The sequence below is a fragment of the Rhea pennata genome, chromosome 5, assembly GCF_028389875.1.
Source record: "Rhea pennata isolate bPtePen1 chromosome 5, bPtePen1.pri, whole genome shotgun sequence".
Lineage (NCBI taxonomy): Eukaryota > Metazoa > Chordata > Aves > Rheiformes > Rheidae > Rhea > Rhea pennata.
Window position 1 is genome coordinate 46,369,036 of NC_084667.1, and position 27,553 is coordinate 46,396,588.

The 27,553-nt window shown below is 37.5% G+C and overlaps 1 protein-coding gene across 2 annotated transcripts in view; it reads right to left on the minus strand.

Moving 5' to 3' along the window:
* The window catches only part of SPTLC2 (serine palmitoyltransferase long chain base subunit 2), a 73,760-nt gene that overhangs the window by 41,494 nt on the left and 4,713 nt on the right, over positions 1–27,553 (minus strand). For both annotated transcript variants that reach the window (XM_062577233.1, XM_062577234.1), the window contains exons 2-8: positions 20,617–20,811; positions 12,422–12,576; positions 11,177–11,325; positions 10,671–10,795; positions 5,391–5,484; positions 2,341–2,446; positions 1,329–1,548 (exon numbers count right to left, since the gene is read on the minus strand). In XM_062577233.1, coding sequence (XP_062433217.1) covers positions 1,329–1,548; positions 2,341–2,446; positions 5,391–5,484; positions 10,671–10,795; positions 11,177–11,325; positions 12,422–12,576; positions 20,617–20,811 — 1,044 coding nt within the window. The remainder of the gene's footprint in view (positions 1–1,328; positions 1,549–2,340; positions 2,447–5,390; positions 5,485–10,670; positions 10,796–11,176; positions 11,326–12,421; positions 12,577–20,616; positions 20,812–27,553) is intronic.

Here is a 27,553-nt window from a genome sequence, read left to right on the forward strand (position 1 = left end):
ACAGGTCACAAGATTTACTCATGTTTATCAGCAAAATATAAATAAAGCAGCAGGTATCATCTAGGAGTATAAGAACATAAGCCTACCACTCCTGCATTTGCCTGTTAAACATACCTGCTACATTTGTTAAGGATAAAGGCAGGTCATATGGAACGAAGGACAAACATATCACAGGTCTAGGCTGCTTGATGTAACAGAATCATTCTATAATACTCAGACCACTTCAGTAAAATACTGAAAGACATACCTGGACAAATTGTTTTCTGCTACTATGAAATTAATAGGACAGCCCTGTAAATAGCACAAGGTGGAAACCATATTTTAGGAATGTGTGCAAGTGTTTAATCTTATGTTGCTGTCTGCTTGGAGTCAGAGTTAAATTAAAGGAGGTTGTAAAGTGGCTTTCAAATAACCCAGCCAGGAAGATTTAATGCCTACTTCGGAAGCAATCCCTCAAACACAGTAGCTGAAATACAGTTGTGAAAGACTGTTCACTGATTCAGCTTGCACCAGCAGAGTTAGACCCACTAGTTCAATACTTGGGGGGGGGGGAGGGGAGGGAAATAGTACAGTGCTTTTTGGGGGGGGAAGATGTCAGAGTCATTTTAAACCAACTGCAGTAAACTCAAAGGAACATCTGCAAAATCCATCCCCAAAAGGATGCGCTATAGTAATTGTCACTGTTTGTATCTAAAGCACTATGGTCCAGGCAAGCAAGTGGTAGAATTTTATCTTGAAATAAATAAATAATCTGTGGGGTACACTTCAAAATATGAGAAAGGAGACACACGCAATTGTCTATATCCCCTCCTAAAAGAGGATTTTGACAAGGGCAACACTTTCTGTCAGTACCTTCCATTAGGAGATAAGAAGGGTCAGTACCCAGAAAACAAGAGGGAAGAACTATCTTTCTAGAAAGCAAAGTCTACAAGTCCAGTAAGAATCAGCTTCACCAAGCTTACTTAGGAACTGGATCTTCTTACAGAAGAGCCTGAAAAACTTCAGTTTTTGGAGTTCTTCCTGTTAGACTCATTAAAAGGTAACATTAAGAAATCCTTGCTTCCTTGCTCTTAGCAGTTCCTAAAAAGATACTATGTCACTACCTTACATTCAACAAACTGAGCTCATCACTGACCATATGGGAATTATGAGGAACTTTCCTAGACTAGGCTTCTCTGCATTGCACAGACTTTCACTGTACTAAACAGTATGTAAAATTATGAAACAAACAGACATCAGGGCAACTCAAGAAACAGAAGAACTTTGAAATGCTTAGTGAAGCATTCCACCATGAACCTGAAAGGGTCATGAGATTGCCAGCTTTTTACCTTCTTGCCTCCAATGTATCCTCCAGCAGCTCCAAAGCTTTTGGTAAATGTTCCCATCATGACATCCACATCTTCAGGATTGAGTCCAAAATACTCCACTACACCCCGGCCACTGGGACCCAAAGCACCTATACTATGAGCCTCATCAAGGTATAGGTAGGATTTGTACTTCTTCTTAAGGGCAATCACTTCAGGCAAACGCACTATGGATCCCTCCATACTGTTGGAAAACAGAAGTTTTGAGTTGATTTAATTGTTGTAGCCTCTTTATAGAATCCAAAGTCAAACTTTCCCTTCACTTCCTTTCAGTGAATATGGCCACCTGCGAAGTTTGTTATACATATCACTGTTTGCAGAGAGATGGAAGGTAACTCCTCTTTGCACTTAGTGTCCAGACCTCCATATTCTACATGTTTAACATCTCTGGGATACTGACTAAACAGTAGCAGGAACACTGAGTCAAGGCAAAGAAATGTCTTCAGGGATAATTTTGTACACAAACTAACACTTCCACTCTCATATCAGTGTTTTTCCTGACATCATCTCACCTATCATTTTTAGGTCTAAGAGCTGATGATAGTAGTACTCCAAAACACCCCATTTTTGTGCTGAAAGTCACCACCACTTCAATGCTTAACACAGCTATGCCGATGACATACTCCTACTCACCCTCAGAAAAACCATTTGATCTGCACACTTCCATTCTCATGAGTACGACTGAGTAAGCAGAGAAAGAATGGGACAAAATTTAAGACCTCAGCTCCGATATAAATAATAATTTAGATTAATTCATTTTTGGAACCTGAGCAGGATGTGGGAAGAATTCTGGAAGTGCCAGGTGCAGCTACAGTACTAGCAACAGAAAGTCCAGGATGCGAGACATACATAGCTCAATTTAATTCTCAGATATCATATCCATGGAATAACTTAATTTGATTTGACAAAGGAACTGAAATGCAAAGTAGCTAGATCTCTCTTAGAGGGTTTTGGCAATATAAAGAACAACTTGTACCTGTATATTCCTTCCACCAGGATAAGGATTTTCTTCCAGGGCCTTCGTGTACGAGGTTGCCCATATACAATAGCATCTTTGAGCAGCTTCTCCAGGCTTTGCATATCTGCACCAGAAATCACTGTTAGATGGTACAAAACAGCTTGAACTTTGATATGACTAAAGACAGGAACACCCACAAAAGCACAAACTGCTCCAGTGTGGAGGTCAGACAACAATAAGTCAGTGAATATGGGCTGTATCTTCATCTAGCTACAGGCCCACAAGTGAGATTAAAGGAAATTGGTAACTGTGTGAACTCTGAGGAGGAATTTGATCATTAAAATGACAAATTAGAGCATCAGGCACAAACAGAAAATCAGAAGGAGACTAAGAAAAAAAAGAAGAAAGGGAAAGAAAGGTGACTCTAGTAGGAAGCAGGTAAGCAACAGGGAGCAAGAGTGTCCTTCTGGATAGAAAAAAGGCCAAAAAAGAGTAAATACGCTCAATGACGAATAGAAGGCAGTGCAGAATAAGACAGGGAACAAGTGTTTATTTTATATTACTTTTGTCTAAAAGCTGAAGAGACTGGAGCAGTGGAATAGAAAGTTACTAAGCAATAAAAGCAGAAAAACACTGATCTGCGAAAAAAGTTTAAGTTTCGTGGCTACCATCAATGCAGGGGAGCAGATATCACAGTCAAAAAGGAAAAAAGAAGAGCCAGTGTAGGAATGGGGACAAAGCTCAGCATACCAGACATAAACAGAAGAAATAGTAGCAGTGTATTCTGAATCTTTACTAGCTTTGAGCACTTGACATGACTTTAAAAGGAAAGAAAGAGTAATGTGAGCAAATATATGCATGAAGTCAATTCTGAAAATCATCTGAAGAAAGGAGCAGAGATAGGAATAATTAACTCTCAAAAACTAAAATGCTGAGCAAGAGAGATAAAAACACTAGGATACAACAAGGAGCACAAACAAACATGAAGAGAGGATTAATAGACAAGAGTAATTCTGCCAGCAAAAGGAACTGAAAATCAGAGCGCTAAACAGGTCAGTTAAGAGATTGTTAGAAGACAGCTGATGCACAGAAAAAGACAAAGACGGAGAAGTCAGTAGAGTGTCTATCTCCAAACAACCTCTCAAGAGAGGAAGGGGCAGTTTACTGTAGAACACCAGAACAGACACTTCTGCTCTGGTCCATCAAGAAAGAGAAAAAGACTGGGAGCTAGACCTAATCTTAATAGCAAGGACAAAATGCAGAATGAGGTAGGAAAAACAAAAAAATATGGAGCAAGAATTTTTAAGAGGATCTCTCATTTTGTTCCATGGTTTTCTAAAAATCAGAATGTGAATGAACCCATCAACATTCCAGGGAAATGAAATGAATTAAAGTAGCACTGAGTAAAAAAGGAGTAGGACTCTGGACACGTATGTAAGTCAAGGGGCCGTACGTTATTTTGATAGGCTAAATTTATAGCCTGTATTTTGCCTTCCTCTATCTCACGCTGCTTTTTCCAGCTTCTAATCTGCCAGTCCATTTACGAGATTTTCACAGCATCCCCCCCAAACCTTACTTCACTAGTTTGTACCCCGCTCCCACAGACCTCCTAATCTTCCTCATCATACCAGAGCTTCTGAGCCATTCTCATCAAACACAGAGCTACATCTGCTACCATTACTTCAGCTATAAATTTTATTATGTTGAGATTCTTCAACTGTAAGCATCAGGAAGACGAACAAAAGCACCATCATACAAAGATGGATTATCGTTCATCAGTCATATCACATGCTCAGCAGAACAAGTGGCTTTAATGCTGTCACTTAATAGTTACAGGGCACAACTCCACAACTGCCTTATTTCAGCCTTCTAGGATTCTAGTTCCACCACATCCTCCCCAATCTCTCCATAAAGAGCACATTTGGATTCTCATTTCTGATGCCAATATTCTCTGAAATTCTGGAAGTGGATGCACTGTTCAGAATCATGCTTATACAAATGCAGAAGTTGAATACAAAGCTTTTGTGATCTGGGCCATCAGTGAAGAGGTGCTGCAATGAAGACAGATGAAGAACAAAAATAAAAAAATCAAATGTTACTGCTAAACTCTACACTTCTTTCAAGAAAACTATTCAGAGAACAAGAGAAGATACAAAAGAAACAAAAAATGCAACAGAGGATCCACTATCAAGCAGGACAAGGGAATGAAAAGATTTGCAGCCACCCTTACTTTGCTGTCACCACCACAGACCCTCCTCAAAGAGAGCAAGAGAGTCATTGTGACCTCTGAAAATACTACTATAAAAAAAGTATTCAGGAGCAGCTGAAGAATGCAGTTAGTGGCTTTACTAGTTAAGGACAACCAGATACCCCTTTCACTGAGAATAAAAAAAGGAAACTCTCAGTATTTTAATCTGAAGATTATTCTAAACACCTCCTTTGTAGGAAGCTGAAACTAACCAAGTGAAAATTTCAAATATTTCTTTCCAAAGAACACTACCCAAGCAATTCAGTGCAATCAATCTGTGCCGCATGCCCTGAAATCCTCTTTGTACTACACCATAGTACAATCAATGAATGATTGTCTAGCATGGCTGTGACATGCAAATTCTTATGTTTTTGTTAATATAAGATCATATCAGCATTTGGTCCTAAATTTGCCCCCAAACTGTAATCTAGACCACTACAAGACTGCATTACCATTTGACATGGCTTGTCACAAGAATCTAATGGTGCTGAGCTACCCAAGTAATGCAAAGGCATGTTAGAACATTAGTGTCGCTAAACCTCTCCGAGAGCAGTATGTTCTTCTTTCATATGCAGAGATGTGAGACAGCATAGCATCAGGATAAAAAATGTTGTTAGTTGAAAATGAACACATTAAACAGTCTCCAGTCCAAGGTTTGCTACTACATTAACATCTTGGTAGTAACAGTCTTCTGACTCTTTGGGTAACCAGCAATTTATTTCCTTATAAGAAATTTAATTTCCAGCTATTAGAAAATAGAAGAGATTGCATCTGAACTATAGCACCTGCAGAAAGGCAGAGTCCCCCATCTGATACTTACTGTTGTGCTTAAAGATTCGAATAGTTGCTCCTGACAGTCTTGCACCAAGCACTAGTGATGCATGATTCAGTTCATCACTCAAAATCAGACAGCCCTGGATTAGAAGAGCAAAGAGAAAGATATTGAAAAGGTTACATTTCACAGTGAAGTATAGAATACCTTTGAACATCAAACTGCTTACAGGTCATAAAAAAAAAAAAAAAGAAATAAGTAGTTTAAGCTATAAGTTCTATATTAAAAAATCCAATAAAAACGCAGCTAATCACGCTAAGACATACTTTGTAGTCTTAAGATGGAAAATAAAAACCCCATAGCTGTTAATTTGAAGAACTACCTCTCTCTCAGAGAAAAAATAAAAAATAAAAATCCTGTACTGCTAAGTAAAATAGAGAGCAGAGTAGTCACTGTTCACTCAGTAAGTCTACAGTGTTGCTAAGAAACAAAATTCTGGTCACCCAAGTCTTAGATTAATGACCTAATCACTAAGTTGTACTGTTCCGTACATTAGTCCTCTGTAAACACATGGATTTACTCAGTGGTTACCTCCTGATTTTCTTTAAAGATAAAGAAAGTACAAAGTATTCTGTAGATAGAGTTAACATACAGGAGATATTGAGCAGGAAACAAAACTGAAGAGGGCTTCAGTTTTGAAGCTTTTAGAAGCCCTTAAATATTATATAAATTTTGTTTACCTTTATAAAGAAAAAGAAAATATATCCTTAGACAAATACCAAACTGGGACATGTCTGCTTTGAGAGCAGCAGTGTTCCAGGCCAACAGCTGATATGTTGGACATTCATTGCACAGCACTGCTACTGTGGTCTACCAATTCAGGAATGCATATTGTGGGATCCTGGGCTGCATTAGGAAGAGTGTTGCCAGCAGGTCGAGGGAGGTGATCCTGCCCCTCTACTCAGCCCTGGGGAGGCCTCGTCTCAAGTACTGCATCCAGTTCTGGGCTCCCCAGAACAAGAGAGACATGGAGCTACTGGGGAGAGTCCAGCGTAGGGCTATAAAGATGATCAGAGGGCTGGAGCATCTGCCCTATGAGGAACGGCTGCGAGAGCTGGGCCTGTTTAGCCTAGAGAAGAGAAGACTGAGGGGGGATCTTATCAATGTGTATAAGTACCTGAAGGGAGGGTGTCAAGGGGATGAGGCCATACTCTTCAGTTGTCCCATGTGACAGGACAAGAGGCAATGGGCAAAACCTGACCCAGAGGAAGTTCCGCCTGAACGTGAGGTGGAATTTCTTCACTGTGAGAGTGATGGAGCACTGGAACAGGTTGCGGAGTCTCCTTCTCTGGAGATATTCAAGGCCTGCCTGGATGCAACCCTGTCTAACATGCTGTAGGTGACCTGACTGAGCAGGGAGGTTGGACTAGATGATCTTCAGAGATCCCTTCCAACCTTTTTGATTCTATGATTCTATGATAAACTTGTTAAAAAAGGGTAATATTTCTGTATCACCTTGGCTCCTATTACCATGCAAACCACTGCAACTCTAGAAGTGACCTGGATAAGTAAAAAATCTAGAGAGCGTATCAAGGTAGGGAAGATGTGACACTAAATGCTTGGTCCCTCTATGTTTCTCATGACACATTAGTGGAGGGAAGATTCAAGTACATTTCTTCTCCGCAGCGGGAGATACTAGGAGGGACTGTGAAAGGTAATGCCTATGGTTACACAAGGAAGTGCATCAGACAACAGGAGTATTCTCCCTACAATAAAAGAAATTTTGCAGTAGAATCACATTGTACATAGAAATGTTTTACATCCTTTTCTTGGAAAGCTTGAGACTGGTTCTCCCCAGGAACTGCACTAAATCTGAAGTGTTCAAACTGGTGTTACAAGAGAGATTCACACTACATATTTCAGAGACTTTGGTGAAATAAGAATGAACATCCCAAACTAATATTTGCTCTTTGGAACTACTAACCACAACGAGGATTAAGTGTATTGCAACACAGTGCTTTGCTTCTCAAATGCTGTTAGACACTACTATATCAAAATCTGAACATAATAATCCAGTATTAGTTGTCCTCTTAAATGGTAGGAAGTAAGAAGTGATAGAAAAAAGTAAATTACTAGTCTAGAAGAAACTTTCCCATAAAAATAAGTGAGAGAGCTTGGCAGAAAAAGAATTTAAGAACAAAAGGATAAGCAGTCTATTTTCACCATTCTGTAACAGGAGGGGACATTCCATAAGATAAAAGAGATTAATTTAAACCTGAAGAGGAAGTAGAAAATCTAATATTGCCTGCCTCTAGAGAGAGCAAAGATCAGAGAAAACACTTTCAGCACAGCAATTGCTGATAATCCAAAACTGAGGAGCTGCTACTACAATGATAATACTTTGGTTGCATTTATCAGTCTTCTCAAACTTAAGTTTGAGAGAGTAACACTAATTAGAGACAACACTGCCAGTATCAAAAATGCCAATGAAGATGAGACCATGTGAGTCCAACAAAGCAGCCATGGAAACTGAAGTGAAAACCATGTTTTACTATGAAGTGCTCCATATGAACTGCGTAATTGAGTCCTGAGCGCTTAATTTCACAAACTGACTACATATAGAAGTTCATTCACTGTTGCTCTAAATCCATTATCTAACCTCTGTCAGTCTGACGCTATGATGAAAAGCCCTCTGCTAAAGGCTGTACAGAAGGTCACTCTTAGATAATTAAGTAATTATATTAACAGTACTTATTCCAAAATAGGGAAGTTTGAGAATCTAACTTCCCTCTAAACTGTCTAAAAACTTCTGACCTTCTGAATCCCCATATCTCACATTATCTGTGGTCTACATTCTGCAAACTTGGCAATGACTGTACTGTGCAGCCAAGAACTTGACCGTCAACAATGGGTCTCTCCAGCTGAAAATTACCAGGTACAGAAAGACCTGGTTTTAGTCACGCTTTAACAGTGCTGAAATGCAACTTTCAGTCTATACCAACTATAGGTGTTTTGTGTACCTACTTAGTAGAAGCTCCTGTTGACAAGGCATAGCGAACAAAGATCAACTGGGTAATGCTGATGAAGCTTTTGAATTTTTTTTGCTAGCAATGGTGACCAGACTATGGGGTAGACTTGGATCCTAGGATAATCAAGTCATAGCTGCTGCTGTTAAAAGAGGGTTAAGTAGCAACGAAAGCTAAATACCTAAGGATTTTATAGAGGAAAAGGGGAACAGATGGTCACGTACTACATATATGTGAACAGCTTTACTACTTGTATTTTAAGCTAAGTAATTATGATGCAAGAACCCATCACTGATTATCAAAATAACTCCTTCTGGTCAAGTGCAGTAGCCATTTACAAATACATTTGCCAAAACTCCGAAAATGCATGTTCTAAGAAGATTTGTACCTCAAATGTAGATAGAACAGACAGATACAAACAACAGTGAGCTGAGAGCTCAAGAGTTTAATCAAGCAGAGGATCTATGATCTATAGGCTTCACTGAGGATTCTTTATTAAAGCCTTGCCAAATAGGCTGTGCACACACAGCTACCATATTCTGGGTGGTGCTAGAATTCAGAAATGATTTATGTGAGTCCTTCCTTATTTGAAGATAGAAAAAGATGAAAAGTGCAATAAAAAAAAAGCAATGTTAGGCAGACAGAAATAGCATTTAGTTAGTATTCACCACTGTAAAACTGCTCACTAACAACAGCTGTTATCTTCAGAAAAGGCCATGTTTTGTTTGGGGAAGTCACCTGAGTATAAGGGCATTTCTAGTGTTATGAGGTAGAAACTTATTATTATTTACTTAAAGCACACAAAAATTAAGTATGCTTATCACTAACAGTTCAGACTTGCTATAATCAATTTGAATATGAAAAATAAGTTATTTTATTACATATGTAAGTTATGTATATGGAAATAGGTATGTTATGTGTCCTGGAATGCACCGTTAAGACTCTCAATGTATGTAAAAACAGTTAAAGTTCAAATGTAGCAACTATGAAAGTGAGTGAGGTGTCTCAAAAGTATTTTGGTATGCTATTAAAGACAATACATTGGATCTACATACACAGAAAAAAAAGTTTTGAGTTACTGTGTAGTAATGGGCAATTTCTATGTACTTAAACAGGTAGAACACTCAGATAGTCAAAAGTATGTTTAACCAGACTTGTGAATTCAGGATCTCACAAAAATCATGAATCATTTTTCTAATTAAGAGAAACCAGGGAAAGGTAAGAAGACAAAGAGCAAAAGATGTAAACTGGTCACATCTTCAATGTTGTTCAAAAATATAGCATTATGGAGCTATTTAACTCCAGAAAGACTAGATCTGACACACTTAGTTCCTCTCCGGCATCTGATTCAAAAATAATCATCTTTATGGAAAGCATCTGACATATTTAAAATTCAACAGACCAAGACAAAAGAGCCACAAAGCAGACAGCATTTGTAACTCTGAAGGAGCACTATGAGAAGTGGGAAGAGAGACTACAGCTACTGAAGAAGGCGATCATTAAGAGAAAACATTATTGGGAAGAACTAGGTGGATATTTTATGAACTGTAGATACAACAAGTGGAAGAACTTAGAAAATGATCTGAGCAAGTGGAAAAATAAAGTGAATAAAGGGTAAATAATCCAGTACACAGGGATAAAAAATTCCAATATGCTTGTAGCACAAGGCTAACAGGGAATCATCTTCAAAGACAGCAAACAGTCCCAGTACTTACACTATTTCATTCTAAGCAAGAGAAAACATGTATTTTGTATCAGAAGATTAAAAAGAGTTCTCTTTCATTTCATTTTCCACTTACTAAATACCACAGTTCACATGGTGTACTGTTTTATGGGGCACACAGTAAAGATAACCAAGTCCTTACATTTGACCTTCCATTTTTCAAATAGTTTTGGAGGAATACATTCCTAGCAGAAAAGACTTCTCAGATGTCCCTCAAAGATAATAAACTTTGTATGTATCACATGCAATTCAGCTTATCAGCACATCCCACTGAGACAGTCACTTCTTAGTGTCTTAAGAGCATCAAAATACCTTCAGCTAATTGCGCCTGAGAAAGCAAGCCATAACATGCTATGTTCTACCCTAGAAAGAGGGCAAAAGCATTACTGGTCTCCAGGATCTTGTTTTCCCCAAAGATTTAGGCCCAGAATAGAAATGCATACTGTGACCTATAGTTTCCAGACAGAGTATCTGCAGGGGCTGTCAGTGAAGAAAAGCAAAAACAAAGAAGTGGCTTCTGGAAAACCATACAAGCAGAATCTTTGTTACATGTATTTTTACCAATGACTTAAGTTATACCTTGCCAACTAAAGCAGGAATGTTCATAGAGTTAGTCGCAAACCCCATTCCATATGCCATTGCAGATTCCACACCTAGGAACCTGGCAATTAATTTTTCCAGCTCCTCGTGTTTGTCCAAGTTTCCTGTATATAAAACAAATAAGAAATCCAGAGTGAAGAGAAACTTCCCTTATTGCTGTATTCTGCTTGTATATTGCTGTATATTGCTTCTATTCTACAAGAAGCTTTTCAGCAACCAAGCTGTTCTTTGTTCAAAGTCCCATCCAAAAAAAAAAAAAAAAAGAAAACTGAAAACAAATGAGTCAGCTGCTATGCTGTATAAATTAAACCCAGTAAGTCAACTTATCTTCACTCAAGTCAACTTATCTTCACTCAGGGACAACTTCTTGATCGCTTAGGCTAAAGTTCAAAAGCTAGAATAAGTAATGTTTAAAAGAAGCCAGAGGTCAGATTACAAACTTCAAAGCACACATTCTAGGAACATCTGATCTCACTCCAACTTACCCATCTCCTGTCTAGTGCTGCACACTCCAGCGCCATACCGAGACAGAACTTTAGCTGCTGCTTCTTGGCAAGCCCCAGTATTCTGTGCAAATCCAAGATAGTTGTAGGAACCCATATTAATAATATCCTTTATCACTCTCCCAGTGTACCTTTATTTAAAAACAAACAAACAAAAAACAAAACAAGTTAAGACACCAGAAATTGTAAAACCAGCTATACAGGAAGATTCTTATTTCAGTTTCCTAGAAGAAAATGCTGAAATGGTAGAAACCAATACCATCAACTATTAAAGTTTTTTTTTTGTTTTGTTTTTTTTTTTTTTGGTAATGATCCTCACAATCAAACTGAAATAATCAGTGAAAAAAGTGTTCACCCCACGTTGTGGTCTCAAACTGAGGATAGAAGCTAGTGCCTACAACAGTTTACATTAAAAGATACATCTGCTATCATTTAACATTGCTTGAGACTTCTCAAAACATTTGTTGTTTCCCTGGCATGTTCCTCCTCCACTCCAGAAATATATAACTTTCTTTCCAATTACAGAATTGGATCTCTAGATCAATTAACTTGGCAGCCTTGCGAGCAGGATATCCTCTAACCACAGAAAGGAAATACATCTGGTACTGCTGTGCTAATAATATGTGACAAGAAGATTAATGAAGAAGTTTAGCAAAAAAAAGTTTGGTTTATTGTTTTGCATATGAAAGCCAAGCTGAGACATGACTAATTTCACAAAGTATTCTGCTGCAAATCTCTTCATATTAAACCTTGTGGTGTGTCAATCTCAATTTTAACAATCCTTGAACTTGGACTTCTGTTTTCTCCACAGTTTATTTCAGTCCTGACTCAAAGTAATCATGCTAAGTACAGTTTCAGGCAGCAACACTTACTCTAAGTGCAGAGATTTGATTCTAAAGCAGCTCAAAAAATTACAAAAAGTCATGCCATTCAGAGCATCTATTCCACGTTCTAGTCATCTCACACAGAAACATTAATGCTGCTATAAAAGTCTGCCCATGAAATGCTAACCCAGCCAGGAGCACTGAAAAACATTAATACTCAAAAGATTATATGAAAATAATTATTTTGGTGGTCAGATGGGTTTCAAAACAGCAAAAAATCATTAATTCATGTCTGAAACAAACATGATTCACAACTCCTTTAACTGCACAGACTTCAATCTGCTCGTAGACAATCCCTACTTAAAGACAGCCATTGGAAGCCTTTTTTCCAATTTTGACTCACATGAACGTCCAGTTATAGTCATAGGAAACTCTCTCCATCATGTCTACTTTGGCCCCTGGCACACTGCAGATTGGTCTGTTCCAGCTGTCTCGAATGCGCATGTAGAGGTTTCTGTTGTAGAAATTTTCAAAGTCCTGGTACAATGGGACAAAGTCCTGAAACACATCAGAAGTACCCCAAGAAAAATGAAGATACACTCCCAGTTTGCTGTAATATACGGAGAATGAGTTGTTTGCTGTATCAATGAGTAATATACAGATGAGGAAAGAAGAAAATGCAATAAAAAAATTAAGAGCTCTTCAGTCTCAGTCCTGAAACCAATTCCATCTAAAGTGTTTCCAAGTCCAGTATTATTACTGCTGGAAGTTCATGCTAGTGCAAAATTGCTTGACAGTGAGACAGAAGCAAAACTGAACAATAGGAACCTATTACTGTGAAGTCTATCTGCCAAATGTGATTTTCAAGCTTCCTCAAGTTCCAAATCTACCAAGCCCCCAAGGTTTCCTCACTAGTCCAATTCCTGCAGAACAAAAAAAAGCCTACTGAAAAAGAGGCCACTTTTTCCTTGTTACTTTTCAGTCAAACCTTAAGTAACTCAAAGAATCTAAAAAGCTCTCAGCCACAAACAGGAAAAAAAAATCACTGCATTAGGTCATGCATTAAGTTAGAAAGTCTCAAAGAAGTCTAAAAAAAATGGGGGAGGGAGGTGTCAAACCAATACAGAAACTGAATTGAGAGCGCCTAGTGATGGAATGAGGCCTTCTTCTCTGAGCTCCAGACTAGAACTTGGAAAACCTGGGCTCTCTTTATAGCTCTATTATCAATTTGATGGGTATTCTCATCAGTAGAGGAGAGCATCCATCTAGAAAATAGGCAACGATTCCATTTGTTGAATGCATGGATGTATAGTCCTTGCAAGAGATCATCGAATCACAGAATCAGTAAGGTTGGAACAGACCTCTGGAGATCATCTAGTCCAACCTCCCTGCTCAAACAGGGTCACCTACAGCATGTTAGACAGGGTTGCATCCAGGCAGGTCTTGAATATCTCCAGAGAAGGAGACCTTCAGAGTTGAAGAATTAAAAACAAGGGAATGTGCAATGGGTTTTTAGCATCAGACCGCATGCACTGCTTTACTGAATTACACAAAGAATTTGGAAACTGAGGTGCTCTGCTATTTTTTATTCTATATAAAAAGAAATATATTTAATATAGCAGTATTAGTATTATCATAGAGGTTATCTGTAGAATAAATTTGTATGTTCAGAATCCGAATGATTAAGCTACATTATAGCACCTCTCTCCTTCACAGTTTATCATTGCTCAAGTGCCACAGGATTTCTTTGTATGAGCATTTCCTGAATTCTAGCTTCCTTTCTTATATTCTGCAGGAACACTAAGTGTCTGTCTTGAATGGAGAACACAAGAACATCAAACTAGCTGTGACAATAAGAACATCTAAGCACAGAAAAATATTTTTTATGGTCTAGTCACAACATTCAGAATTCATGAAATTTCCTTAATATTATTCAATTAGAAGGAAGTTTGACATTCAGTAATGGTAAGAATGCATAATGCATTTGCTACTGTTGCAAAAAATGCCCTTTTAATGATCTACAAAAAGAAAAAAACCCCAGGATTTATGTCAAAGTTATGGGCCAGTGCAGCATTTCTTCCAGTTTTTCCTTAACAGGAATCAAAACATGGAAAGGGCAATCGATTTTTGGTGATTGGATAATAAGGAGAATATTTTTCTGATACTGATTTTCAAATTTTAGGATACTTGACTCAGTGGTACAAATATCAAAGTTGGGAGCATTTATGCCAGGTTTTAAATATTAATTGCAATAAATGGGCATTGACAAGCTTTTTCTTACAATGCTCAATGGGAGGAAGAGGGGCATTTTGTTTTTTTGTTTTTGTCTTCCTATTTTAATGACTTAACAACATTACCCTTTCAGTTTGGAATAAAGGAACTATCTAGGCCCATGCCTTTGCATCTTCTTACCCGAAGCTGCACAGGAAAGATGGAACTTCAACATTAACTTCTAAGCAAACATACTTGCACCCTAAATCCCCTTCCAATCTGCATAATGATGTGCAAAAAAGGCACAATGATACTCTTTTTCACCATTTCATCTACAGTAAAATAAACCAAACCTAGCCAGAGATCCTTTCCAGGGAATCACAAGGATGTCCTTTCTCAGCAAAGAAAGGCAGCAGGAACAAGATTTCTGTGAGGTAAGATGCACTGAAAGGCAATCATTTCTTCCATTTCTTCTTCTTTTATATAAGTATAGCTTGGTCTTATTTCACACTTATGTGCTGTGTCTTCTCTATAGGTCCTCTGCCAATGAAACTCAACAGGAGTAGTCAGTCAGCTAACACAAAGCTCTAATCATCTAGACAATCACTGGTTTCTGAAGTAGGTACACAGCTCTACCCTTCTTTAACTTCAGCACCTCATGTTATCCCAGGCAGAAGATGGGTACAAGACTGAATCACTAACGAGTGGGTGAGAATGACAGAGCACTGGAACAGGTTGATCAGAGAGGCTGTGGGGTCTCCTTCTCTGGAGATATTCAAAACCCACTTGGATGTGATTCTGTCCAACATGTTCTAGGTCACCCTGCTCGAGCAGGGGGGTTGGACTAGATGATCTCCAGAGGTCCCTTCCAACCTCAACCATTCTGTGATTCTGTGGGTTATATTCACAAAGGATAAAAGCATCTTTGCTTTTTTTGGTATTGACAAACATTTGACATTTTCCTTCACATATGAAAAATTACATAGCTACATATGCATAAGAGTACTTGTAACACCTATGTAATAAGACCACCCTAATCCATGACACAGAATCCAAGAAATTATGCACAAGTCTCTGAAAGCCTCTCCTGCAGCATTTTTAAGGAGGTAGGGCAAGTGAAAAGGTTAAAAAAAAAATCCCTGACACATCAGATACTTTTAACAAGTACAAATCCCTCAAGTGCTGAGTATCTCAAAGACTCAAATTAGACTTAACTAATTACAACGCTTCTTAATCATCCTTGCATAAGAATTCAGCTTTGCGGGAGTTACTCAAGCTATTAGCTATGCAGGAAGTCAACTGAGACTTTAGCCAAGGTTTTGGCTAGGAGAGGAGCCTGGAAATGAGTCATTGTACCAACTCAAGCAGGTACGCCTGGGCTGATACAACCCAATTTCACCTCAGATTACTTATCAGATAGAGCATGTTTGATTTTGAAACTCAGGCTGACAAAGCAGGAAGAGGAACAAGCTCAACTAGTGAGATACAGATAATCACTCACAATATGGTGACACTCCCAAGAGATACAACACAAGTATCACAAGGAACCTTACAAGCCAACAGCATAAATTTAAGTTTAAAGAGATTTGACTGTGGAACAGTTATCATAAGGAAAAAGGTGTCTTACAAGTCAACAGAAATTTAAGGACTATATTATGGATAAGAGAATTTTCTTACTATTTCATGTGGAGCCATAGCGCTGTGTTGCAAATGTCCTATCTACGCTGCTGGAAGCAATCACTGTTACGTTTAAATAGCTTTAGAGCTTATTATTATTTTTCTATCCTATCTCATCCTATTTCAGATCCAACATTCTTTCTAGCCACAACAGACTAAGGATATCAGCCTTAGATAGAACAACAGTTTAATCTGGAGAAAAAATACCCTGGGAGTAAGCTGATTCTTTGAATAGTATTCAAAGTTACCACCTAGTCAAATGCTCGCAAAGTATACACTGTTTCCAAAAGAGGAAGCAAAAGCAATCTGTTCTTTCATCTGAATCCTTACGAACATGAAGCTAAGTAATCTTCAATAGCTTCATTCCTGCTTGTTTGAGCCCAGAACACATCTCCCAACCAGTATGGTGATGTTAGATACAGAAATTTGAAAAGTAGGCATAGCAATTTCAAGAAAGAGTGATAAAAGGGAAAGAAAATTCTCCCTTAGGGGTGCAGTACCTTAATATAGGTAATTTGAGAACCCAAGATTTCATTGTATGGCAAATGAATAATAGCACAAGTGAAGATCACGATGAGCTTTGTAACAATTAGCTTAGGGCATGGTGACATGTAAATGCAGTAATTAAGTTGCTTATAGAGCCAAGTTTTCATGGCATTGCACCTAAGCAAACAAATGGTGCCATGAGCATCAGCAGTACTTATCTGCAATTCACATAATGCATTCCATGATAATATAAAACTGACTCTGAATGGAAACCAAGTAGGCAACTACAACAAATCTCAAGCTTCTAAAAGGAAGTAGAAAGACCAGTTCAATTTCACTGCTACATGAGTCAGGGAAAAAGAAAAGGAAAAAAAGAAAAAAAAAAAGAAAAGGAGCAATGACTGTGGGTAGCCTTTACATCCTCAGTAGACCAATGATGAGCTATATAGATGCTAAAGACAACATTGAGCAAAACACTGCAGGCTGCCACCCCTAAAATACTCCTACAGCTGAATCCCTGTGAACAACTGTTTGAAGACCCCATCACCTAGAAACATGTAAGCAAACTACTGAGCAAGAGGTCTGTTAAAGAGTTAGGTCCCCATTTGGAAAATTGCATCTGTACACAAAATATATAAGACAATTAATATGCAAATGAGACTGAAAAAAAGGTAAAAAAATATTCTTAATTCTGCCAATAAATCTGTAAAATCCACATCATATCTTAACTACACTGCTACTGAAAAAGTTAACACTAGGCATTGAGTTAATCTGGGTAAGGTTAAATTGATATTGGGGTAATTACAAATTACCACTTATTCACTTATTCATGTCTAAAACAGATTGATAATGTGCTACACAACATTGGTTTCCAGGAAAGGTCTAGTTAGATATATTTTAAATTAAGCCAAAAACCATCAAAAAACCTACTTCTTGGAAATCAGTATTAGCACAGGCTAATACTTTTCATTCTTTTGTGTTCCACTGGTGGTGAAATCTACAGTGATTAACTCCAATGCACTGCTTTGTAATAAGTTTCAAGGACCTTACCCGCTGTCAGAGACAGCTCGGTATAATCTCATCGGAAAGTCTGCTCTATAAATCAGTTTGGCCACTTTCATTTGCTAGTTCTGGTGCGCAAACTAAGACCACACTGTTAAGTGACAAACAATTTGAAGAAGGATTTGTTCTACTAAACAACTGCCCTCCAAAATGCACAAATACTGCCTTTTTTTTTTTAATACTGTACTCTGGATCTAAGTTTAGGCTATGCTTTTGATTGCAATTCCCTTCAGAAATACAACACAGAAAATCCACATATTTCAATTCCATGACTGAATGACAAGTTCATTCAGTGCTTTATGAAATACTTGTACTATGTAATCTAGTTTTGTTCACAAAGCAGGTTGTTATACACTATTCATCTACACAGCTACTGCCAACATTTGCTTTTCACTTTCCTTCTAAGTAATCCATGAACTACTTCAGAAAGCTAAAGCAAACCCTTTTGCTTGATATTTAAGAAAATCATAATTATCTGGCTGGTTGTTTATAATTTGAAGAATAAAAACGTCACACAGAGGTCACAATCTGCCAGACAGTACTCCAGGGCAACTGCAGGGCTCTTCTGATTTACATGCAAGTGCAAGTTTTAAGCCTGTTCTACAAACTAATATCCATATTCTCTTCCCTAAAAGATCATTGGGAAGTTAGCCAGCAGCTGAAGGGATTCAAACATTTGAAAATCACGACAAACTGTTCTGAAAACAAATCACTGAGCGTCCCCTTACATGAAAATAAAGCCTAGTTTCCACACTAGATATACTATAAAGTGCTCTCAATAGTTCTTTTACAGGCAAACAGAGCCTGAAGCACTAAAATGTGAGCATAAGTACTGTATGCTCTAGACCTCATGTGATCACTTTCCTATTCTTCCTATAATGGAAACAGCTGTTCCAATCTAACCACTGGAAACATGATTTAAATTTAATGAAGCACATTAGCCTGGGATTTCATCAACATCAACTTTTTTAAACAGGATTTTCTGCTCTTCATTCTTATATCATATTAACTGACCCACTTGTCACATTCGACAGCTAATAGAACCTCTTGATAAAAAACACTTCTTCCTAAATCTATCCACAATGGTTTTACATACAAAATAAAGACAGAATACAAGTACCTCTTCCCTCCAAGTCATGACCGACACACACAACCTTAAAGGGTTTCAGTTCATCTGCAAGTACAGGCAGGAAGTATACTTGTTAAACAAATATCTTTCAGGGGAAGATGCAATATTAAAATTAGTTTATAAAAATTTTCAAGGCTAGTCTTCTTTTTAGAACTAGAATGGTCAGTAGCTAAACAAACTCTATGTCCCAGTGCGCAGTGTGACAGTATATGGAGTCTAATTTCAACACTGTATTTCCAAATTGGACCTACTGCCCAAGATCTTCCTTTTGCACCCCTTCATGTAAGAGTCATGGCTGCTTTTACAGAAAAGGACCACCATGAGCAGTCTCACACCTTACAACAGTAACAAAACAAAACAGAACAGTAACAAAACAATTGTTTTTCAAAGCAGAGATAGAATCTGTGAAACACTGTTTAAGAAAAATACAGGAATGACAGTTCAGTGCAATAGACCTAATTTGCTCCAAAATTTCAGTTACCCATTCTTAATCCTCAATTCAAGTACTGTGAGTACAGGCCAGTATTTCACCCTTTATTCTAATATCTAAGTCTTGGTAGGTTTCTTCATCTCTTTGACTTTTCTGATTCTTTTCTATATCAATTTCTTTTATATAGAGAAAAATACGAAGGGGTCATATTCTCACATGACACAAACCAGAGCAGGTCAACCGCAATTAATGAACACAGCACGTTAGAAGTTAAGATTTAGCTAGAAATCCTTATTTGGATAGTGTAGCTATTATGAGGGATCCAAGATTTTACTTCCCAATTCCAGAAGTCGGTTTTGGAGACAGCGTAAGTTTAACTTCTGCACTTTTAACTAATATAAAATATGTATTCTTTATTAAATTCCAGTGAGGATGTTTCTATCCACCTGATGGTGCTTGATGCTACTGTGAAATAATTTTAGGTATCAGTTTGCTGCATTTTAGCTTATCTACCATAATTTGACAAGCACTTTAACCCAATGCTGCCTCCAAAAGAAGTCGTTCTTCCTCCTCCTCCCCCTCACCTCTCCTTCCCACCCTTGGTTATTTGTTTGCATTCTTGAGCTGCCACCCCCCACTCCTTTTTCTGCAATTACTTATGTTTCTGCATGCAGAAACCAGCAATTGAAAAACAACCAATCTTGAAGTTTTATAAGCCAGATCAGTTCCCCAGAGTGGCAAGGAAAAACAGAACCCCAATCAGCAAGAATAAGCCAACTCGCCCCACCTTCAGAGCAGACTTCACTGTTATTTACACTGTACTAAGAGGGCTCACACTAAGAATTAACAGAGAACAGCTACTGAGCTGCAGGTTTAGATGGTAGCTCTTCACAGTAATTCCTGTAGGGAGTAAAGACCTCTAAACATAGATTAAGACAATTCAAAATCAGGATTATCTACTCCAAAACAGTTTCTGAAGCAGGCAAGACTCTTCATCTTATTATTAATTATTCATAAAAAACAATGGGTATGGAATCAGTACATCTAATTACTCACTGGCTAACCTGCTAGTGTCTTGAACGCCCTATGAATTTAAAACATCCAGCTGTGCTCTGGTTCTCACTCACAAGGTTTTCTTTGCAACTACTTAGTAATACGCTTCCTCTTCAAAACACAGACAAAGCTACCAGAATAGCGTTAGACTGCCTCCCACTGCTGTCAAACTCAAACTAGATCCTTTGACAAGCATTTCTTTCGCTGATTTTGCTGGCTTATGCACTTTGCCTCTCCCAAACCCTTGTTACAGCAACTGAGGCATCTCTTGGCATGTGGATATAACTTTGATGCAGCATTGTGTGCAGCATCACGGTGAACCGGATCAGGGGACTGCTCTAATACAACAAAAAGAAATGTTAGTTTGGTTAGTTTAACCACACAGCAGTACTAATATAACTAATGGGGGCAGTCCAAATGCATGGAAAATAGTTAAAAAAAAAAAAAAAAAACAGCATATTGCTCCACAAAGAAACGCCCAAACTAACTATAGTCCATATAGCCCAGCCATATCATTTCCCATGGAGCATTGATATTTCTCAGTGGTTACCTTCTGTTCCTCTCTTTCTGTTGCATTTTGACACTTCTCAATCTTCCACTGTCGCAAGAAATCTCGCAGGTATCCAAACAGAGTGAGAACACCATAGCCTACATAGGTCAGCACAGCAACCAGCATTGGTGTTTCTTCAAAGGCTTCATTGAAAGGCTTTTTGTATAATCCTCCATTGTGCACAATATGATGAATCTAAAGCAAAAGTTTAAAGAGAGACAGTCATGAGATTTTCATTCAAGAAACATGGAATGGGCATTTCAGAGTAGTCTCTGGTGTACTGTGACCTGTTACGAGCTTTGGTTTCCCCTTGCCCAGTTCAAAGTACTTCTGGCTGGACTCAAACATTACTGCCAAATACCATCAGCCTCCACAGACAAGGATGCTGCGATAAAGACTCCTTTAGTTTCAATGTAATGAAAGTCACAGTTACCAGTTCAGTGCAGCTGAATTTAACATTTCATTCAAGTTCCTTAGTTAGCTAAGTTATATAGATATCATTGCTAAAATTCAGGCCACTCCTAATGAAAAAATTGCCTGTTTCCTTTTAACAAGAACCAGGTAGACAGAAAGAACAGAACAGAGAGGCTTCCCAGGCTCACTTTAGAAACAGAAGAATTAGAACTGAGGAATAATTTCATTAAGCTAAACGATGTATTATCGGGATTATGAAAACTGAAAAACTAACTGAAAAATATCAAAATGTACTCAACTTTGGAAGCCTGTATGACTGTAGCAAAACAAGTATAACTTACATGTCATCATAGCTTTAGCCTAAAGATGCTGCCAAAAATACTGCACTTGTAAGTTGGGCATGATGCCACAGACAAAAAAGTCATTGTATATACACAGTCTGAACATTGCATACATGTTTGCACACAGAACAAGCAAATCTTTCTGCACAAAATCCACAATAAAATCTCATTACTTAAATACTTGCCAAAGGCTGATCAAGACTATCTCCTGAAGACAAGAACTTGATTAGTGGTATAACACACATGCATGCCCTCCTCAGGTGTGATTCTCATAATGCAAAATATTTGTGACTAATACATAAAAACTTCTGCAGTTATAAAGAAAGAGCTCACTCAACATAATTTTGGCATAGTTTTAATTAGATGCTTATTCAAGGAAACTAAATTAAAAGATTCAGATCTCAGAATTCAATGTATGAAAAGAAAGAAACCCAATCATTAGATGCAAATTGCTATCTGCATTCTTAAAACTTACAGAAGAGCTATTTACACGTGTGAAAGAACAAAGCCCAAGACAATCCCCCTATCTCTAACATCAAAAGCAACAACAAGGTTTACTGCTTTCAGGATTAGATTAACTTTTGCCAGTATTATCTGGTTTACAAAAAGGAGTACATATTAGGTAATTTAAGTAGATTGAGTCTACCTTTTGGCATTCAGTTTCCACAATGCTGTGGTACCCAAATATATTATGAAGGACGTTGCCAGATGTGAATGGGGTAACTTGAAAATAAGCATGAAACTAAGATAACATTCTTCAGTAAATGCCTATAATATTAATAACACCACCCTGAAACAAGGGCTAGGACAAGGACACATCTAGGATGTTGCCCAGTTTTCACTGCAGTTCATAGCTAGATACAATAGGAAACATTTTTTAAATATTCTACCCAGTAAAGAAACATCAACTCCTAGAAAAGAGGTCGATCATAAGTATGTCAAGAAAGGACAATAACTAATAATTAATGAGGGAGTGGGGGCTGGCAGACAGAGCAAAACAAGTTTTTCTTCCATAACACCCATGTTGTCATCTCAAGATAGATCAAAAAGGAAGTCAGAGCTGATGAATCAATAAATAAAGCCCACATGCTTGCCTTACCAGAGCCTGAATTATATGGAAACTGATGCTTGTTCACCTCAGATGCCAGTGAAATTCCATTATTTCAAGACTGACATTAATACCATGAAAATAATTTGGGGGGGGGGGGGAGATCGAGGGTTTGTTCTCAGGACAAAATTATGCTGTAGTTATATGGTCACTAATTGAGTATGAACTGCAACACCACCTTCTTGCAGCTATTCATTTCCATCTCTGCCCTTCTGCCAGCACAAGCACCCAGATAGCTACACAGCAAAGTTCCAACCAGAACGGTTCCCCAATTTAGTCAAAACACGGTTGTGCAGACACTAGAATCAGTCAAGTGTGCAGACAAAACACTAAAGGTAGAGTGGGACCACCTCTTTTAGCAGCAGCATGTACTCAGGCCAGATGTAAATGACTAACTTGCTGTGCTTTGAGGCTAGTTTTAAGATTGGAGAAGTTTTAAGGACATACTGACTACAGCAATGGCTTAAATTAGAAAATTATCATGCTTGGAACAGGAGTACAAACACTTTGTTACCACATCTCAGCTGAGAGCAATTTAAAACATTAAAGAAAGCCACAATTTCATATTATGTTTTCTTCAGGAACAGCACCAACCAAAGAACTTCCCCGTCTTTCCCACTCACTCCCACTTTGAGCCATCTGTATTGCTCTTTGGCTTATACAACTAAAGTTAAATTGGATTTTCAGCACAGCACCTCTCCAATACTGAACTTATCCAGGTGGAAATACAACAATTTCAAGATGACACATATATATCTACATGTAGTCTTAATCAGAAAAATAATCAAAGTACACTGATTTTTTATGTCTTTAGAGAAGCCCCTGCTCATGACAAATCCTATACTAGAACAAAATTTGAACATATTCCATACTGTCAAAACCAACATTTTAGCATGAAAGGCCCTTTCAAGAATTTCTGTATTGATTCAACACATACCCAAATCAATTCCATCTCTTTAGTTTTCTTCTACCAAGGTGATATACATTCTTTTACTCTTATGTCATCTGTTCCATAAGCTGAAAAGCTACTGCACATTCATATTTGAATTAAATGTTAAAGAAATACTCTGAATGCAATTCCACGGACTTTTCATGAAGCGTAAGATGACTATAAATACACTCTAGTACTGCCTGTAGAACGGAATTTGTTAGACAGATTTTAGACACAAGCCTGCTTGTTTTCTCAAGAATGCTTATTTATCTACATACTAGCCTTCAAATGAAGGCTTGCATACTTTCAGCTCTAAGCCAGCTACAAAGGAGCAGCAAGTTCTATTTCAGAGACCAAGAAAGAGATGGGGGTACTGTTAAGTGACTCACTTCCTTTTCTGAAGGAAAGCATGCAAGGTTAAGATGTTTATGATTTCAACAAATAAGTCTTATCATAACGCATGGTTATTATCATAACCATGACCTTTGAACCAGAATATACTGCATAAGTGGAGATGACAAAGAAAAGTTCAAAGAAAAGTTCACCTAATTGTGGAGTTCAAAAAGTGGAAAAAGCAGGTATATGTTCACATGTCCCCAGGGAAGTCTAGCTATAAGTGATTATTCCCAATAAGTATGTACACAAAAAAAAGCACCATTATATTAAGAAATTCAGCCGTAAGAGAAAAGTTAGAGCACCAGCCAACTGTTTATAGGAGGAGACCAACGTCATTCCAGATCAGCTACAGGTAACAATTATGTTGGCCCAAGTTTTGGAGGGAACAAATCACTTACAACAGTACTGTAACCATTACTGAAGCAGTATCATCATATAGTTACAACTACAAAGAACTGCATTTGCAGTCTATGTAGAACACATCAGGGAATCTAATTATAATTTTCCAGACAGTTCCAATTCACCAGACATCAAAAAATTTTCTGAAGATTTAGTTTAACCTAAAAGCCAGAATCATTAAAACTTGCATGATAACATCTCTGATATAAGCAGAGGATGGGATTGCGGATGTATGCACATATAGCAGAAGTATGTCTAAGCTGATGTTCTTACATATTTACTGCACAAAGTTATACTTTAAACAGTACTTTGGCCTCCAGATAGCATCAGATTTTTCAGGGCTTTAAGGTCAGTTGCCAGCTCTCCACAGAAGGAAAGGGTATTTTTGCCTATTCTGAATTTTTCAAATACTTTAATGACATACATGGGAAATATTTCATGTAATACTCTTATACCACCATCTTTTGCAGTTTTCCTGCATGACTGTTGGTGACCTGACATGAAGGACAGTACTGTTCAATCTACTTAAAAATAGTTCTCATTTCAGCCACCCCACCAAGCATACATTCACACTAGGGACATATCTAATCTACTGACTACAACCTCTGCTATCTTACCAGATGTGCAGATCACTCCTTCACTATAGCATTAAAAAAAAAATCTAATTTAAACAGCAGTTAGCAGCAACTTTGTTCTTACTAATATCCTTCACCACTTTTCCTTTCCTAAATTCATGCAGCAGGATTTTCAGAGAAGGACCACCATGTCACACCTTCTCATGGACTTGCAAAGTAAAGTGAAACCAGCAAACAGGGTTTTAGAGTTAACTAGTCTTTCACTGCCAGGAGAGACATAAAGCAGGCCACATATGAAGCTGACATTACTCTGAATCTGAATTTCTTTTCGTTAAAAACTTATTTCCTCAAAGCTGATCGAAAAAACAGCTTAAGATATTGTTATGCCTGTGTCACTAGTCAGCTTGAGTAAGAACCCTTTCTAAGTGGGGTCAGTACAGTAGAAAAAAGTAGATATAAAAGAGCACACAGAAACCATACACTCTCAGACTGAGGCTCTGACAACATAGTTTACTTTCAAAAGCACTAGTGAAGAAGTTTTTTGAGAAAACATGAGACAAGCTTGAACACAGAAACATTTACAGGCACTGTTATAGACAATAGAAGCAGGATTTACCACAGGAATCTTCTACATAAAGTTGCTTATTAAAAATTTCTGCCACATTTTGGCACAGCTTGCACAGCAGGAGAGAAGATGCTACATGTGCAACTCTGAGTTAAGTCCACAATAAAAAGTTAATTTTGGTGCTACCCCGAGAAAACTAAAATGCATTGTACTAAAAGGACTGTTCTATTTCTTGCTTCCAGAAGAACAAAATCAGCTGAAAATGGCATACATCATGTAAAGACCTTCACAAGATTTAGTCTGGAACACCACTTTGTTAAATTCTTAATAAAAGTCAGTGGCTTCTCATTGCCGCATACCACACACATTACAGAAATGTTACTAGAAGCTCTGTGACTTTTTTTTTCCGATACAATACATGGAAGACTGCTTCCAAAAATTATTTGCTTTTTTGTCAGATTCCTGCTAACTCTAGGAATAAATGGAAAGATATGATATACAGCTCTGCTCTTAAAAGTGGTCACATTTACTAGAAAGTACTACAGGAATCATCACTAAAAGAAACTATAAGAGTAAAGCAAGTATTCCACAAAAGCCGCTACTTCTATGGTGTTCTGTATTTTCAGTAATTTTACTACCACGTCCAACGCTTTCTTGTGCCTCTTTGTTCTTAAACTTCAAATCTTGAACAGGTGCATGGGTAAAAGGATCAACATGCCTTTAATAATAAAATCAAGAATGAACTGATTTGAATCACATTTTGAATTTTCAAAAATGACAAGAGTGAAAATCTGTTTTGTAAAGTATGTTTAACACTCCTACATATTTGTACAATTTGTTTTCCTAATTATTGTTCTTTTGGTAGGTATAACCAAATGTTTTCATTTGCAACTACTTATTTCCAACAGATTTGGTACTGTCTTTTGCTAAATAAAATGCACTTGTGGTAACCACACACAAACAGAATATATCTTCATAAACGTTCACAGTTTAAATGTATTCTTTTGTTTACTAGTGAATGATTCAATTAAGTGTGTGGGATTGTTTGTTTTGTATTTTGCTTGTGATTTGTACAGAACTACATTCAGCTGACAGTTTGAATCCTAAAGACAAGTTTTTTTTTTTTTTTTGATACTTTGCCTTAAAGTACCTTAAATAACTTCTGGAATATTTATCTAGTATGTTCAATTGATTTAAGGTATACAGCATTGCAATAAGGAACGCTTTAAACACATTTAGTTAAGTGTGCAGTTACAAGGAAGATTTTCGTAGCAAGTTAGCACTAGTTTAGTGCTTCTCTCAAATAGGCCAATCTTTGGCTCTCAGCTACCTCTGAAAGTGTTCCTCAAGTACTTTAGAACTCATTGTCATTGTTTTCACAGATATTAAAACCCACCACTTTCTAAACTTTTCAACTGCTACTTTCTCAACTGCAAGTGGCCTTCAGAAATACTCTTTTCAAAAAAATAGTTTTTTCTAGAAGTGATTTCTTAACTCTGTTAATGAATACTGGTAGTTATGCCCCCATCTTCAAGGAAACTTTCAGTGTTCTATGCTCCTGCAAACGAAAGTGAAGCCAACAAACAATTAAGATACAGCCTTTTTGTCAATGAATTGAAAGCATAGCATTTAAGAAAACACAAATAGCTTTTGTTGTACAATTGAGGCTGAAAAATACAATGTATTACAAGATATGACAAATCAATCAAGTAGTTACACTCTAATAGAAAAGGAACTTGCACACATTTCTAACAACTATAGCATTTATGTCTTAACATCAGCTAAATTTGAGATGGCATTCCCAGTATAACTGGGAGAATTAAACAAACATTTTATTCAAAGTGACTTCTCAGCTGCATATGTTCAGATTTAAGAGAAAGCAGACATATTAAGAGCTACTACAGACTTTTTTTTTATACCACTACAGAGACACAAATTTTCAGGAACAAGTACAACACTGACACTACACCTACTAATTTAATACAATGGCCAGATAAAAATGCTGTGTAGCGATTCCTTACACAAAGGCTTATAGCATTTTGTAATTAAACTTGGCATTGGAAAAGTACCCTCATGCACACGTAAGTTTTTTTTTTTCAGAAATTTAGTTTTGTCAATTAAAACATCCGAAAAAGACTGCAGCCTTTTCTAGGTCAGGTAATTTTCTACTCACTTTGGGTTTGTGTTATTCATGCAATAAATGCAGTC